The sequence below is a fragment of the Ceratotherium simum genome, chromosome 29 (assembly GCF_057802395.1).
Source record: "Ceratotherium simum simum isolate JZ-2026a chromosome 29, ASM5780239v1, whole genome shotgun sequence".
Taxonomy (NCBI): Eukaryota; Metazoa; Chordata; class Mammalia; order Perissodactyla; family Rhinocerotidae; genus Ceratotherium; species Ceratotherium simum.
The window spans coordinates 16,381,426-16,397,383 of NC_141928.1; the positions used below are offsets into that span (position 1 = coordinate 16,381,426).

At 36.7% G+C, this 15,958-nt stretch overlaps 1 protein-coding gene across 1 annotated transcript in view; it reads left to right on the plus strand.

Annotated features, from left to right (window-relative positions):
* Positions 1-14,765, plus strand: part of MEGF9 (multiple EGF like domains 9) — an 82,912-nt gene extending 68,147 nt beyond the window's left edge. The window contains exons 4-6 of the mRNA XM_004423374.3: positions 7,211-7,354; positions 7,900-8,169; positions 9,978-14,765. Coding sequence (XP_004423431.2) covers positions 7,211-7,354; positions 7,900-8,169; positions 9,978-10,429 — 866 coding nt within the window. The 3' untranslated portion in view covers positions 10,430-14,765. The remainder of the gene's footprint in view (positions 1-7,210; positions 7,355-7,899; positions 8,170-9,977) is intronic.
* The last annotated feature ends 1,193 nt before the right edge of the window (positions 14,766-15,958 follow it).

A 15,958-nucleotide genomic window follows, 5' to 3' on the forward strand; every position in this document is an offset into this window, starting at 1 on the left:
TTTTCCTAAATGTAAGGATTAGAGATACTTCCTTGGAAATTTTTTGTTCCCAACAAAAAAATCAGGGCACACTAGTCTGACAAGTATAAGTGTTTTTATGAGTGCAGGGTAGCAATTTGAAATTGAAAGTACCCTGGAAAAATCTGTATTGAAAACTTATTCTTCATTATAATCCTCTGCTCTATGGTGAAACAAACTGATTTAGAAGAAATTGTGTTTTTTTCTATTACGTCATCTGTTCCTTGCCTACCTGCCAGTTCTGTCTTGTGTTATTCTTGTTTTTGTTTTTTTTTTTTACTGTCTGTGATCCAGTCATACTGGCTTCTATTCCTAAAACAAGCTATGTTCCCTTGTCCTAAGGTTCTCATACATGATCTTTCCTCTGCTTAGAATGGTCTTTCTAATATACTCTACCCCCACCCCTGGCCCCTTTACCTTATTAGACCATATTGTTCCCTCAGGCCTTCAATTAAAGGTTACTCCATTAGAAAGCAGTTCCTGATGCCTCAGGCTAAAGGATGATTCCCGATTATACACTCTCATATACACTTGTATTTTTTTTTTCATAGTACATATCACAGTTTATAATTATATATTTACTTGTGATTATGGGTCGTATTTGGCTTACTCACTACATTGTAAGTTCCATGAGGGCAGGAGCGATATCAGTTTTGTTCACCATTGTACATGATCTCTAGCATGGAGCTTGGCACATAGTAAGTGCTCACTAAATGTTTGTTGAGTAAATGAACAAATGAATGGAAAAACATACAGAAGGAAGATGAATTTCAATCTTGGGTAACGACAGAAATGCTTCATCATACTGAGTTGATTTAAATTGCTCCCTAGATCTTTTATGGTACCAGAAAGCAGTCTACACTGCTGGTTCTCACTTCTGATTGTCCTTGCAGCAGTGAGGTAGCTCTCTTTAACATCAGGTAAATCCCAGCCTGTCCTTGCTCTGGAGATAATTTAAGGCAAAAGAAATCCTTTTGATGGTTACAATTTCTAAAAGCAGCTAGTAGTAGGAGAAATACATGGTTTCTTTGTTTGGAAATATAGTGAAAGTGGAATCCAACATGAAGGAGTGCAAATACTTGATTTAAAACTGCAAGCTTCATATAAAATCAGTCTTTCCTTTTGTCTCAAATGAGATTTTTTCAACAGTGCTGTGATACGGTTGCCCTCTGGTGGCCACTTACTGTTTTTACAGTCCTTATTTTTTCTCACCTCTAATCCTTTTCTATACCTTGTGTTTTAGATTGAAGAAGATTTTTAAAGTAACCTTTTTGTGATAAAACATATTGGGAAAGACATTTTGGAAAGCAATTTGCAATGTGTATCAGAAATCTTAAAAATACATCCTTGATCCAGTAATTCTGTTTCCAGGAATCTATTCTGAGGAAATAATTCTAAACTCATCAAAAGCTTTATGTTCAAAGATGCTCACCAAGGTGGTAGTTATAATTCTAAAAAATTAGACAACCCTATTTCTAATACCAGGGCATGAAGTGAATTATGTTTTCTAGGCAATACATGTGTAAGAGCACAGATAGTGAAATCTTGACTTCACCTTGTACAAGTTACTTATCCTGTTTTTCTCCTAGAAATTTGGGATAATCACGGTAACTGCCTAATAGGTTGTTGTGAAGATTTAATGCAATATATTTATAAAGTGCTTAATACAATGCCTGGCTCATTATAAGCAATCAACAATTGGCAACTATTATTATGTTGTCATTAATATTTTTAAGAGCAATATATAACAACATGAAAGAGTGAAAGGGGCAGGGTATAAAATGACATGTGCCGTTATGTTTAGACTATTTGAAAAGCAAAACCCAAACCTCTACATATAAGGAAAGAGTTGAAGGAAAAGTATTCAAAATCTTATGATAGATTTCTTAGGGTGATTATTTTTTTCTTTTTTCTACTCTCCTATATTTTTCTAGATTTTCTTTATTGAACACACTTTTCCCTTAAAATGGAGATGGGGGACTGTTATTTTTTAAACTAGAGCTTTATGTTCATATAGTCTACTTTTTTAAAAGAATCAAGGCACCTTCATGTATTCATGGTGTCCCATGGAGAGTAACAGCCTCAGCTGCTCAACTAAGTTGACCACTCCTTCACTCCTCCATGACTTTCTTCACTTTAGGATGTCACACACTTTCCTGGGTGTTTTTTTCCCTCCTCAGTCATCTCTGCTGGATCTTCTTTCTGTTCAACTATAAGCACTGGAGTACCTCAGAGCTCAGTCCTTGACCTGTTTGTCTTCTCCATTTATACTCTCCCTAAGTGATCTCACTCTGTCCCCTGGATTTAATTTAAATGCCGCCTGTATATGTGCTGATTATCAGATTTACATTTCCCCCTTGATCTTCACACTCAAAGATCTAACAGTGCCCTTGACATCTTCATTTGAATGCTTTAAAATGCTTTAAAATTGGCATCATAACCCTAACACATCCAAAACAACTCTTTACTTTATCCTATAAGCCAAGCATGCTGTACTCCTAGTGCTCATTTTGGTGACTGGCACCGTTCACCCATTTGCCCAGTCCAATAGCCTAGGAGGAGTCATATTTGATTCCTTCCTGTTCCTTACTGCAAATATCCAATCCATCAGCAAATTCTATCAGCCTAACATTCAACATACACCCTAAATCTGACCACTGTTCATGTCCTTCATTTGTGTCATCCTTGTCTAAGCCACTGTCATCTCCCCAAGCTACTTTGGCACTCTCTGATCTGATCTCTCTGTCTCCTCTCTTGTCTTCTCATCCCCCGACCCCCACCCCACCACAGTCCAGTCTCCACATAACAACCAGAGTGATCTTTTAAAAATGTAAAACCTGATCATGTCATTCCCATGCTTAAACTCTCCAATGGCTTCCCATTCCTCTTGGAATAAAATTCACACTTCTTTCTATGGCCTACATGACTTGACATTTTTTGGCCCTTGCCTTTCTCTCTGACCTTATTTCCTGTTATTCTCTCCCTTGTTCACTTAGGCTGGCCTTCTTTCTGTTTGACAGGTTAAAATTTGCCTTCTGTCTTGTAGAGAGGACCAGGCATTTCTTCCTACAACAAAGTACCTTGCTGTATTGCTGACAGGTTTATATATAAACTATGAAATGGCAAAATAAACAAGGAAAAGGCTTTTTACAGGTGGCGATTTATGTTTTCAAAGCTTTGTCACTGAATTTGGTTGGAAAGGAGCCCTACATTCTTTTCTTTGACCAGTGATTTTCTTGGTTACCCTTACCAGATTTTTTTGATGCTTAGCCAAGGAGCGTGAGATCATCTTCAGGAAACACTCATTCCTTTTTTTCTTTTTTTTTTTTGGATTCACTCCTTTGGCCATCTTTCAGCAAAGAGAATGTGAATTTTAAGGCAGTATTGTTATATTTGGGAGGTTCAGGCAGAGCATAATGGACCAAGTGAAACTTGAGCTAGTTTTTTATATCATTTATCATAAAAGAAAGATCCTCAAATTTTAGATTTTAAAGAGAACTTAGATCGCATCTAGTTGAACGTTCTTAATTTATAAATGAGGAAATTGAAGCATAAAGAGAAAACATTATATCCTACGGAATAGACTTTCACCCTTTGAAGTGTTTACATTACGTTAAATCATTAGCCAGCGCATTACTATCCCATTTTACAGATGAGAAAAGTGAAATTCAGAGAAACTATTTCCTGAAGGTCACGTAGCTGGGAAGAGGTTCAGCTGGGAATGGGACTCAGATCTGACATTAAACACAATACCATTTTTCTTATGCTGTGTTGCCTCCCAGAGGGGAGCTACAGGCTGTTAGAAAAGTAAATTCGCATTATTAATTCCTACTGTATACGGATTTTAAAGATTATGATCTTTATTTTTGTTATAAAAAACAATCTTCAAGTGTCCACATGAAATGTTTTAAAATTGCTTGAGTTCTTGAAATATTTTAAAATATGCATGGTGATATATTTTACAGTGTATTTGTTTTGTAATCAGAAAAAAAATCAAGATAATAAAAATAAAAGTGATACCTGCGCACCAGAGACAATTTGAAAATTCGAGGGGAAAGAAACGCTGAAAGGACTGTTGCCCCTCACAACTGTTGTTAGCATTCCGGTGTGTTTATGTCTGCTCTGTCTTCAATTCACTAATTTTCTCTATGGCTATGTTCCAGGTGCGTGCTGTTTTTAAAGCAGTGTAGAGTGATGAGTTTTTGAGAACTGATGAATTTTATTGTCATACTTGTTTTCATCTTTACTTTTGAGATAAGATATTTACCGTATAGGGTTATTTTTTTCTCATTGACTTCTCATTGCAGAGTATGGCATAAAACAAATAGAAATGAGAAATTCTTCTTGAAAAAAATTTTAAATATTCTAATATAAATAGTTAAAAGAGGGAAATTATATTGTGATAAGCACAAAGCAAAGGCTTAGGGTCTTATCTAGAACAATAAAAGGCCCCAAAATAATAAGCATGTAGGCCCAGTAGCATTGTAGGAGCAAAGTGTTAAAAGTGCAGGGCCGGCCCCGTGGCTTAGTGGTTAAGTGCTCACGCTCCTCTGTTGGCGACCCGGGTTCGGATCCCAGGCGCGCACTGATGCACCGCTTCTCTGACCATGTTGAGGCCATGTCCCACATACAGCAACTAGAAGGCTGTGCAACTATGACATACAACCATCTACTGGGGCTTTGGGGGGAAAAAATTTTTTTTTTTTAAATTTTTAAAAAAAGTGTATATATACATATACACTTATACATACATATATATGTATATATACACACACACAGACACACACCATTTTTTAATAAGAGTAGCAATATGACCTTTTCTTGCCACATTGCAAATGGCAAATGGCATGTTGTTGGAATGCATCTTACCCTAAACATCCATATACTGTTACAGAACTATTAACTTTTTTGAGGTATTTTTATATTAAAGTTTAGAACTTTATGATAACTTTTTTTCTTAAAAATTATTTCCATTGGTCATTTTTAATAGGGAGAGAGCAGATATATATTATACATAATGCAGGTTTTAGCTATTCCAACCTGCAGAGCACTTTGACATTTAAGATTATTTTATTTTTTGAGCCAAAATCTACAGTTTCTTTTTTTTTTTAATAATTTTATTTATTTATTTTTTCCCCCAAAGCCCCAGTAGATAGTTGTATGTCATAGCTGCACATCCTTCTAGTTGATGTATGTGGGACGCGGCCTCAGCATAGCTGGACAAGCAGCGCGCCAGTGCACGCCTGGGATCCGAACCCAGGCCGCCAGCAGTGGAGCGCGCGCACTTAACCGCCAAGCCACGGGGCCGGCCCCTGTTTTTTGAGCCAAAATCTACAGTTTCTTAGCATGTATTTTTCATCTGTTTTTATTGTCACAAAGATACATAGCTAAAGAGGGATCAGGATATAAGAAGATATGGAAAGAAGTCAGTACTTAAAGTCTTTATCACTGTATAAGGAAATACTGCTTTGTTATATATATGAAAAATATCATTATCAGGCCTTACAAAATTATGTGATTAGAAGTGATGATATTTACATGCAAGTTTGATTTAATTCAAAGTTAAGTGTTCTGATGAACTTTTTTTTTTTTTTGGTGAGGAAGATCAGCCCTGAGCTAACATCCATGCCAATCCTCCTCTTTTTTGTGTGTGTGCTGAGGAAGACTGGCCCTGAGCTAACATCCGTGCTGATCTTCCTCCACTTTATGTGGGATGCCACCACAGCATGGCCTGACAAGCGGTGCGTCGGTGCGCGCCCAGGATCCGAACCCCTGGCCTCTAGCAGAGGAGCGTGTGCACTTAACCGCTACACCAGGGGGCCAGCCCCTAGATGAACTTTTGAAGATATCTTTCCCAATAAGTTTGTGAAGTTTTGAGGAATTCTGCTGTAATCACTTAAAAATTGAGATTTGACATGCATGTTAACATCATTTCCATTCTTTGGTTTTTCAAACCTTGTTCCAAGAGTCAGACCATTTTATTTCACAGCCTCCTTCTCTTTCCGCTTTTTTGTAATTATTTCACTAGTAAGGGAAAGAAATCAAATAAAACCGCTTATGAATAGTTTTAACACTGAGCTGTATTTAGTTCATCATGTAAAATTTCATTGTCTTCCTAGATTTCTATGTGGAGTTTACTCAGTTATTTTTGTAACAGTTTTGAGTGTCCCTTTGAATCTCTGTGCCCCCTAAAGAAGGAATGTAAATTACACTGCACTTTTTCGTTTCCCGTTTCAGACGTTATGCTGCTTCAGTGCCTGCAGAATATCCTTACTACTAGGGTACCAAAGGAGTATTATTACAAAACACATAACTTTGCTTGCCTTCTTTCTTTTTATTTTCTTTATTAATTAATTGTTTTCATTCTTATTTTGAATTTTTAAATATAAAAATATATGGAGAATAATATAACAAATACCCATGTACCCACACCTAGAATTAATAAATATTAACATTTTGATATTTTGCTTAATATTTATACATATATAGTTATATATTCGAAATAGAAAATTTCAAATAAAGTTGGAGTTCTCTCTGTTTTCTTCCCTAGTCTTGTTTTTCTCCCTCCCTCCACAGAGACAAACAGAGCATAAAATTCGCCTGTACCCTCTCAGTCCACATTTAATTTTTATGCATCCATGTGCTTAGTGTATTATGTATCTATTTGCTTAGTATTGTGTAGTGTTGTTTTTTAAATTTTACAAAATAAGTAAGTACTCTTTCTGTATGTATCATTCTGCAACTTGGTTTTTTCAACCAATGTTGCTTTTAAGATTTATGTTTGTTTGTACATATAGGTCTAGTTCACTTATTTAACTACAGGATCCCAACTATGAAAATAGTACAATTTTTCTTTTCTTACTAATCTAGGTCTTTAGATTTTTTTTTAATTTTTTCTTTGCAAATAGTGCCCTGCTTTCAGTAGGTAGTCAATCAACAAGGGCTTAGTGCAACTCTACTCATGTACCCAACCTTTCCCTGAACAGCTGACAATCTAGTAGGGGACACAGAACTTGTAGACGTTGCCAGTGTAGAAGTACGACGGGGGAGAAACTGAACTCTGTTCGATTCCTATTGGATAGCTTTTTCTGGTTAACTCGTTAAGGTCTTTTGGTTGCAGGTATGATTTATTTAAAATTACTGTGCTTTCAGAGTAAACCTTTAACTTCTTAAGATAATTTGCTTCTTTTAGGTGCTTGTTTAAACTGCCAGGAAAATAGCAAAGGGGATCACTGTGAAGAATGCGAAGAAGGATTTTATCAGAGTCCTAATGTCACTAAAGAATGTCTTCGCTGCCCTTGTTCAGCAGTGACGTCTACAGGCAGTTGTATCATAGGTAAAGCCTTTCTCTTAATCTTCATTTTTAGAGGAAAAATCAGTGAATCAGTTATCAATAGGTATAAAGTGTGTTGATAAATAAAGTTCTGGATGCTGTAAGTGAAAGGGAGTTATAAAAACAGCAAAGGTTTTTCTTACTAGGAATTTACAATGAAATCCAAATACATATGTGAAATGAGACTTGAGAGAGGGATGAGGAAGATTTTGTTCAAGTCCTGTTTTGTTCCCTCTGTCATGACTAAAGAGGAAGGAATAAAAAAATTATAGGAGTGCCTGACCGTCACAATTATTCAGATTCCTTATATAAGCGTATTCCTTTTCTTCTCTACCTGAATCAGTTCTCTGGATGGCCTCATCGTTCTCACAGTAAACAGGACAAGTAATAATTAAGGTATAGATTATTAGTTTGATTCTATATGTCTCTTAAAGTTGAGAGGAGATACTAGGGAGGGTTTATAAACCTTTTTGAGAACTAGTAGTTGTTTTGCATTTTTAATTGTAGCTTCAGACTGTACTAAATTATATTGGTGTTCTCTCTTTTAGAATTGGGTGAATTGGAACCTAAATGTGTCCAATGTAAAGATGGTTACACAGGCCAGAACTGCAATAAATGTGAAAATGGCTATTACAATTCTGACAGCATCTGTACAGAATGCCAGTGTCATGGCCACGTGGACCCAATTAAAACTCCAAAGATTTGCAAGCCTGAGAGTGGTGAGTGCATCAACTGCCTCAATAACACCACTGGGTTTCGGTGTGAGAACTGCCTAGAAGGTTATGTTCAAGACTACGAGGGAAATTGCATCAAGAAAGGTAAAACTTCACCTGAGGTTGTAAATTAATATCTAAGCCTAGCAGTGAAAATTTCAGGACAGCTACCTTTAGCTCTGTAAAACCTTCCAATCCCACCAGGGGAGTTTTCTGGAAATAGATTTTGATAGATATTTGCCTAAACAGATTTCCTTCCGTTCCTGCTGCTCTCCTGATACTCCAAAGCCAACTCAAGAAATTTGAGGACCAAGACAAAGTCATTGCAGTGTTCTCACATGTTCTCTTCATCTATTTTTATTTTTATGTTAATAATTTAAAAGTCCTACCATTTCTTTTATCCTTTGCTTCCTGTATTCTCATCAATTCCAGTGACCATCACAGGTCTTTTTAAGTAGGGACCTATAATTGGGTTAGAAGTTCCAGCTGAGAAACAAGAGTTCATTCTAGCATCTCCCCTAACTTTGGGCCTAGGTTTTCCCATGTGTGATGGAGGAAATGGTAATAATATTCCTTTTTATTTTTAAAAGAAAATGTTATTCCTATGGCAAAATATTTCTTACAAGGAAGTTCCATAAGGGTTTAGATAAAAATTAAGGATTAGAAATTCAGGATGAGTTAGGGATATTTAGGCTTTATTAGGTCACAGAGAGATTAGACCATGCTCTTCTGCAAACCATTCTTTGATATTCTGACAGATGCTGAGTACTGGGCTGATGGACAGTTAGTCTGTGCCAAGTGTCATCCTTCTGCCGTTTTCTTGATATCCTTATTCTGTTGTGATCAAGGCTAGAAGACTCAGACTGAACCCTGTCACTAGCCTAGAGATTCTGTCACTCAATTCTCTGTCCCATTTGGAGGCATACCTTGTCTATACTTGACTGATAGGACTGTGAAGATTTTTCTGATTAGTTATTAGGTAGTGTAAAACATGCCTCTTTTTAGGATAGATTGATGTGGCTGACTATAGTGATGAAGTATAAGGATAAGACTAATCAGTTTAATGGAGTGCCTACGATGTGCCAAGCACTGTAAACATTAAATGTGATGATTGTGTACAGTACATTATCTCATTTAATCCTTCCCAAGAACTCTGCAAAGTAGATATTATTATTGCCATTTTATAGATGAGGAACCTCAGTTTTAAAATGATTGACTTACTTTTCTATAGCCACACAGTTATACTTGATTCCAAAGCCTTTGGTATTTCCACTGAGCTATGCTACATTAGAAGTACAAAGTATAGTACCTTAATTATAAAATAGCTATAATCTACACAAAGGAAGAATTACTGCACATGAAATTAAAGGAAGGCTGTTTTCTCTCTTGGCTGACATCAACTTTGGACATTTAAATTGTGTTTTTCAGAAGTAACTATAAATATAATTTTTCCTAGTTTGTGTTTGCCTCCTTTGAAGAGAATTTTACCCTTATGAAATGCCATCAAACATGTTGAACTTATTTTAGTTCAAATGATTGTCATTTATCCCTGTCACTTTTAACCAAGTGATTTAGAACTCAGTAGTGACATACTTACTGACTTTGCAGGAATTTGTATGAATCTATCCAAGAGTAAAAAAGGATGGAAAACTCCAGCGTTAGAATTTTCCCAAAGATTTTAATATAGATATATACATTTTGGAGAACAGCCATGGATGTAATAATCTAGCCTTCTAGATTCTGATTCTTTTCACTATATTTCTTTAAAAATTATTTTCAACTTGCATTACTTTAAAGCAGAATATCATGTCAACATCCCATATCAACTTCCACTCCCATGTGTATTTCTTTTATTGTTTCTTAAAACTAGATAATTTTGTCTTTTACATTTCATTCTCTGTTTTTATTTTCAGAAGTTATTGTTCCAACACCTGAAGGTTCTACCATTTTGGTTTCCAATGCCTCTTTGACCACATCAATGCCCACCCCTGTTATAAATAGTACATTTACCCCCACAACCCTGCAGACTATCTTATCAGTAAGCTCTGCTGAAAACAGCACATCAGCTTTAGCTGATGTATCATGGACCCAATTTAACATCATCATTTTGACAGTCATCATCATTGTGGTGGTGTTGCTGATGGGATTTGTGGGAGCTGTATATATGTACCGGGAGTATCAAAACCGGAAACTCAATGCCCCGTTTTGGACCATCGAGCTGAAAGAAGACAATATCAGTTTCAGCAGCTACCATGACAGCATTCCCAATGCAGATGTGTCAGGATTGTTGGAAGATGATGGCAATGAAGTGGCTCCCAATGGGCAGCTGACCCTGACGACACCCATACATAACTACAAAGCCTGAGGAGCTGGAACTGTTCTCCTGGATTGTTAGACCACAGTGCTTACTAAGACAGCATCAGCCCCTGGGCCGGGAAAAGCCTGGGTAGAGTTTGCTGAGAAAGCAAAGACATATAGCGCATCTGAAATTTTCAGGTACAAATTTGTAATGCACTTGGCCTGTTACTCTTAGTTTTCCCGTGAAGATCTGAAGCAGTCACTGTCAATAAGGACTTGAAGTAAAGTGTATTTTTGTACCAAACCACATGGGAGTATAGAAAGGCTGAACCCACAGTGCAGCCCAAATCCACTTTGACATCCAATTAGACTCCTGGGGAAGTGTTCACCTAACCAGCGGAAACAGGATGATGGATGTGGAGGGGGAAAGGACTGCCAGAAGACTTCATCTCCATTCCTGAAACACATTTTTTTTTTAAAGAAAGGTCAGGGATGATATTCATTTTACTGTACTAAAAGACATCATTGAGGAAAAGCTGATGTCTGGGCCATATCACATTAAACAATCTTTATTGTTTCTAGAATAAGGACAGAAAAGTTCTACAAAGATCTTTAGAAGGATTTGAATTTTCCTTCCAGAATTCTTGCTCAATGATAGGATTAAAGCACAGGATAAGCTTCTAATGTTAGAGGAAGGCAACATTTGGGAGCAGGAAGCTGGTGGTCCTCCTTAGGGACTCAGTGTAAATGATCAATTGTCTAAAAATAAGGAATATTCCTGCCTCTAGAGAGATAAGGTGTATATAGTTAATGTAGCATATCTGGTCAACATTGTTATTTGTATCTATCTGTAAAAAAAATCATGTCATATTTTATCATCTAGAATTTATTTGTACAGCAGTTAATGGCGTTGTAAAAAGAGAATATGGGGATTGGTTAAAATACTGTACAATAGATGACAATATTGCTGGAGCTGGGACTCTGGTGAGCATCAGTCATTTTTAGTCCCTCTTTGGACATTGTTGAAATTTATAAGGGGTTGAATGTTTCTAATCTTTCTTTCCCTTTCTCAATCTAAAAGTAGGGTTGTATGTTCTTTGACTTACTATAGATTCAAGCAATAGATTTTGAAGTCAGTGATTGTTAAGCTGGGACACAGGCTCTGCTTTCCAAACTACTCACCTAATTAGACATTAGCCACTCTATACATTTTACATAGGTTAATGCAGAACATATCCTCATTTAAAAATGTGTTTTTTTAATGTAAAAGATAGTCTTCCAAAGGAATTAGAAATATTTTAGTTCCAAAAGAAAAGCCATCATATCACTTGGGATCCCCAGTTTTCATGCCTGTGAAATATTTATATTCTCCCCTCCCCTCCCCACAATACCTCCTGTGTTTGACATTGCCTCTCACTCATATGCCATGAGGTCTGCACCATCTCTCTGCAGTGCTACAGTTATCCTGTTTGCTTCTTGTCTGGTTAGAGGGTAGCTCTGTAGTTGAGTGGGTATAGGTAGTCCTTGCTTTTAGACACAGTTTTTTCCTAGAGGCCATCTACTGTTGCTCTCATCTGTTATGATATTGACAGATTGTGGATTAAGCAAGCCAGGAAAAGCAGCTAGAAGTCACATACAGATATTTATTAGGAGGAAAAGCAAACTTTGAAGTGGTTAGGAAAAAGACAAAGACCTATTAGATTAGACCTAGGAAATGCACGTTGACAACTTTGCCTAACTTCCCCAGAGAAAAACCTAGAATTTGGTCATACCTCTGTAGGAGACCACTAAGTTGTTCTCAAGATTTGGAGATGATGCTCTGGAGGATGTACAGGCAGCTAATCTACTTCTGGTAACCTGAAGTGCTCCGAATATTTGGCCATTGCTCATGAGAGTAGATATTTACATTATATAATATTAAAATTAGTTAATATTTCTATAACCTTTTGCAGTTTGCAAAGTGTCTTTCCGTATGTGTATCCTTTGTTCCTCACCATAGCCCCCTGAAGAAGTAATTGTCGTCCCCATTTTATAGATGAGGTTAAATGCCTTGTTCAAGGCTACACAATATGTCATTATTAGGCTTGGAATCAGGACTCCTAATACTGAAGCACATGTTCTTTCAACTATGTACCAGTGCAGAAATTGCCTAGCCATGGACACAAGAAGGCTGGGAGGAAGAGGCCCATCTTTGAATGTTTTTAATTTTTGTAAGTGCAAGGTGCAATCCAGGGCCATACAGCTATGAAGGACTTTGTGGAAAGAACACAGGAGGAGTACTATCTGAAGGTAGAACTGGTGATAAGAAAATAGAAATACCAGTTTGTGCTTCATTAAAGTGAACTAATCCTTCCAAGCAGGGAGGGAAAACCTGCTTTCCCTAGCAGCTGCCACTTATGTGTGTTAAACTGTGCACTGCATATTCCAAGGAATTCTGCAAAGTGGCATGCCTGCCTTTCTTCCAGATTACAAGCTCCTCAAAGCCAGGGATTGAGGATGTTGAGAAATAAACTCTTGTTAAACAGAAGTTAACCCAGTAGAGAAAGAAGGAGTATTTGTTGGGGTCTTAGAGCCAAAGCCAAATCGTCCAGATTCTGGCCATGTAGAGATTCTTTGAAGTAGACCTTAAAGATATTGCAAAAATTAAATCACAAAGAATGTTTACCTTTAAATACTTATGAACAGTTCCTAGCTCATGTTCTTAATGTTTCCCAATGGAAAATAAAATTAAGGTCTTCATATTTGTTTTAAATGGTATTCTTTTGTGTCCCCTGCTTTCTGCTGGTGGAAATAATTCTGCTCTAAAATATAAATCAATCATGACGTGATCTACCACCAAAATCAGACTAAGAAACTGATATGAAATGCACTACACACCACTCATTCCTCTAAAGGCACGATCCCCGTGAATTATGGCATTCATCCCCAGGATCCCATCAGTCCTTTAGAATGACTAATATTGGAAGAATTTTTGTCTAAGGGTTATAAATGTGTTTATTTTCAGATAAGATGAGTGTGAATCTTATTGATAAATGACAGATACTGCTATTAAGTGATACCTTTATCTTCATTAATTCATTTTAGTAAGCCCTAATGCATTTCTGATGTTTACATGCTCTAGGTAGTGTTGTTAAGTAAGCCTGTCCTCTCTTATTTTCTCCTCCCTCCCTCCACCTTCTAGCTCCGAGGAGTCTCCTATTAATGGAATTTCTCCAGTTACAGAGAAAAATGATAATAAAAACTAAACCTCATTTATACACATTAAGTCCATAGGACCTACTCTTGGGGATACCTGAATTTTAAGAGAGGAGAACAGAGCAGACATGAGATGGGATGAGAGAGATTTTTGGGAGCGGATTTGTAGAAGATTCGAATTATATGGCTACTCTCTAGCCCCAAATTCCCAGGAAAATAGACCTTTAAAGCAATACTCACTGACCGGCTAGTTCATTTTAGTCAGCTGAGTGCCTTCAGGACATTTAGCCCTTCTTTGCTGTTTTGGAGGCAGAGAGCTAAAGCATCAGTCCTTCCTCCTGACAGTCTCAGTTGGGACTGGGCCATAAGGTCACTCACCTTGGTCCTATGTTTTCTGTAGGACACATGGTTAACATAACACCACTTATCATGAACGTTCCCTGGTTCTTATATTTTGAGGTATGTGGGTAGCAGTTGAATTTACACATCTCAAGAAAAGCTCTCTGACAGAAGGTTCAGAGAAGTAAAAAGCAACCCAATATAAGCTGTTAGAGCAAGGAAAGCATTTCTGGCCTCATCCACAGAGAACCTTTGGTCTGTTATGATCTTCTTGATAGTAAGGAGTTTGGGAGCTAAAATGAGTTTGGTGTGTGCAGGGGAGTAATGGAAAGTTAATGCAAGTTTTCTCTTTAACCCTGAGCCAGTGACTATGCCAAGGGGAAAAGCAGGAAGAATACACTGATTCATTTGAAGAAGTCAAATAATATCAAATGGTCTAAAGGTTATGGATCATTAAAATGTCAGTGGTTGAATGATGCTTTTTCAAAGGCAATTGGGAATCTTTCTTACTTGTTAACTTATGCATACACAGTAACAGAGACAGCAGCCCTAGAATGTGAGCCAGGGCTTCAGATCTCAGTTAGTCCAAAAGCTAAATGATTTAAAGTTAAGTTTAATGCTAGGCACAAGCACTCTGTAATACATTAAATTTCAGCACAAGCAATTAGGGAATGTTTCTGAAACATTAAACTTGTATTTATGTCACTAAAATTCTAACAAATTTTAAAAACATGTCTCATACATATGCTGTACTAGGCTTCATGATGCATTTCTAAATTTGTGTATGATTTGAATATATGAAAGAATTTATACAAGAGTGTTATTTAAAATTATTAAAAAATAAATGTATATAATTTGTACCTATTGTAGATTTATTGTTTTACTTTTTTATGTGGTCAGAGTTGTTGGAAGTCTTTTAATATATGTCACAGATCATTTATTTTCAAACCACTTCATGAAAATCTTTGAACCTTTCATTTATTGACCACGTGTTTATTTTAAGAAGTTCCTTTAAAGAATGTTTTCCATTTAGGAAAAAAATATCACATGAAGAAGATTCCCCCTCTTAGAACAAAACAAAACACTCTGGGGAAAAAAAGCATATAGTAACATATATTCTTGTTTGTGTGTTGGTTGTCCCCTATAAGATCCATTGGGATCTCCATGAAAATATTATAGGAAAAACTTGCTGCTTTTGGATTTCTTTTTCATGCATGTACAAAATTTCCTTCCTTTAGTATAAATCTGAAGGGAATTGTGTTCTGTGTGTTTATTAGATAACCCGGAATGATAGTATATCTTTGATTATTTGGGGGTACCCTTGAAGATCCTCTGTGTTGACAAAGGTCAGTGGTGGTTAATGGGATGCCATCTAGAGATCCAAGGATTACTTTGAAAAAGAAAAAATGAGTCAGGCCTTTTTTTGTGCTGAGAGCTTTACAAACCTCAATTGGTTTATTCAAATTCAGTTGGTTGATATTTAAACTTTAAAACCCTGTTTTTCCCTTATTTTCCAGTCACACGAGAAAACAAGTTTTATTATTTATAATCCCACCGTATTTATATATGTGGTTCTATACATGTAGTTCTATGATGTATATGAATTGGGTGTTATTTTAAGGAAATAATAACAGAAATCTAACTAAACAAATTAAAGTTTCAAGAGAAAGTGCTACCAGCTCAAGACAGGGTTGACATAAGGGAAGCCATATTGTAGAAAAGAAGCGCTAATGTAACTGTGAATGACCTCTGACTAACTGACCCAGCTGGATCTGTACCCTCCTGGAGATCTAACTGCTCTGTAAATTTTATGACCCCTGCTTATGCATATACCTCCCAGCTGCGATAAGATGACAACTTTGTTCTTTTGAGTTCCTTAGGAATATGATGACTCCCAAACAGAGAGTCTATGCTGATAGCCATCATCAAGGACAACTAAAGATGAGGGTATAGAGCATTGCTTCGATCTCTGATGCATATCCAGTAAAACCAAAGACTATCAGGAACTAACACCAGATATCGGCCCTCACCCAGAGACCAGATGCCTCTCCCACCCAGAGAC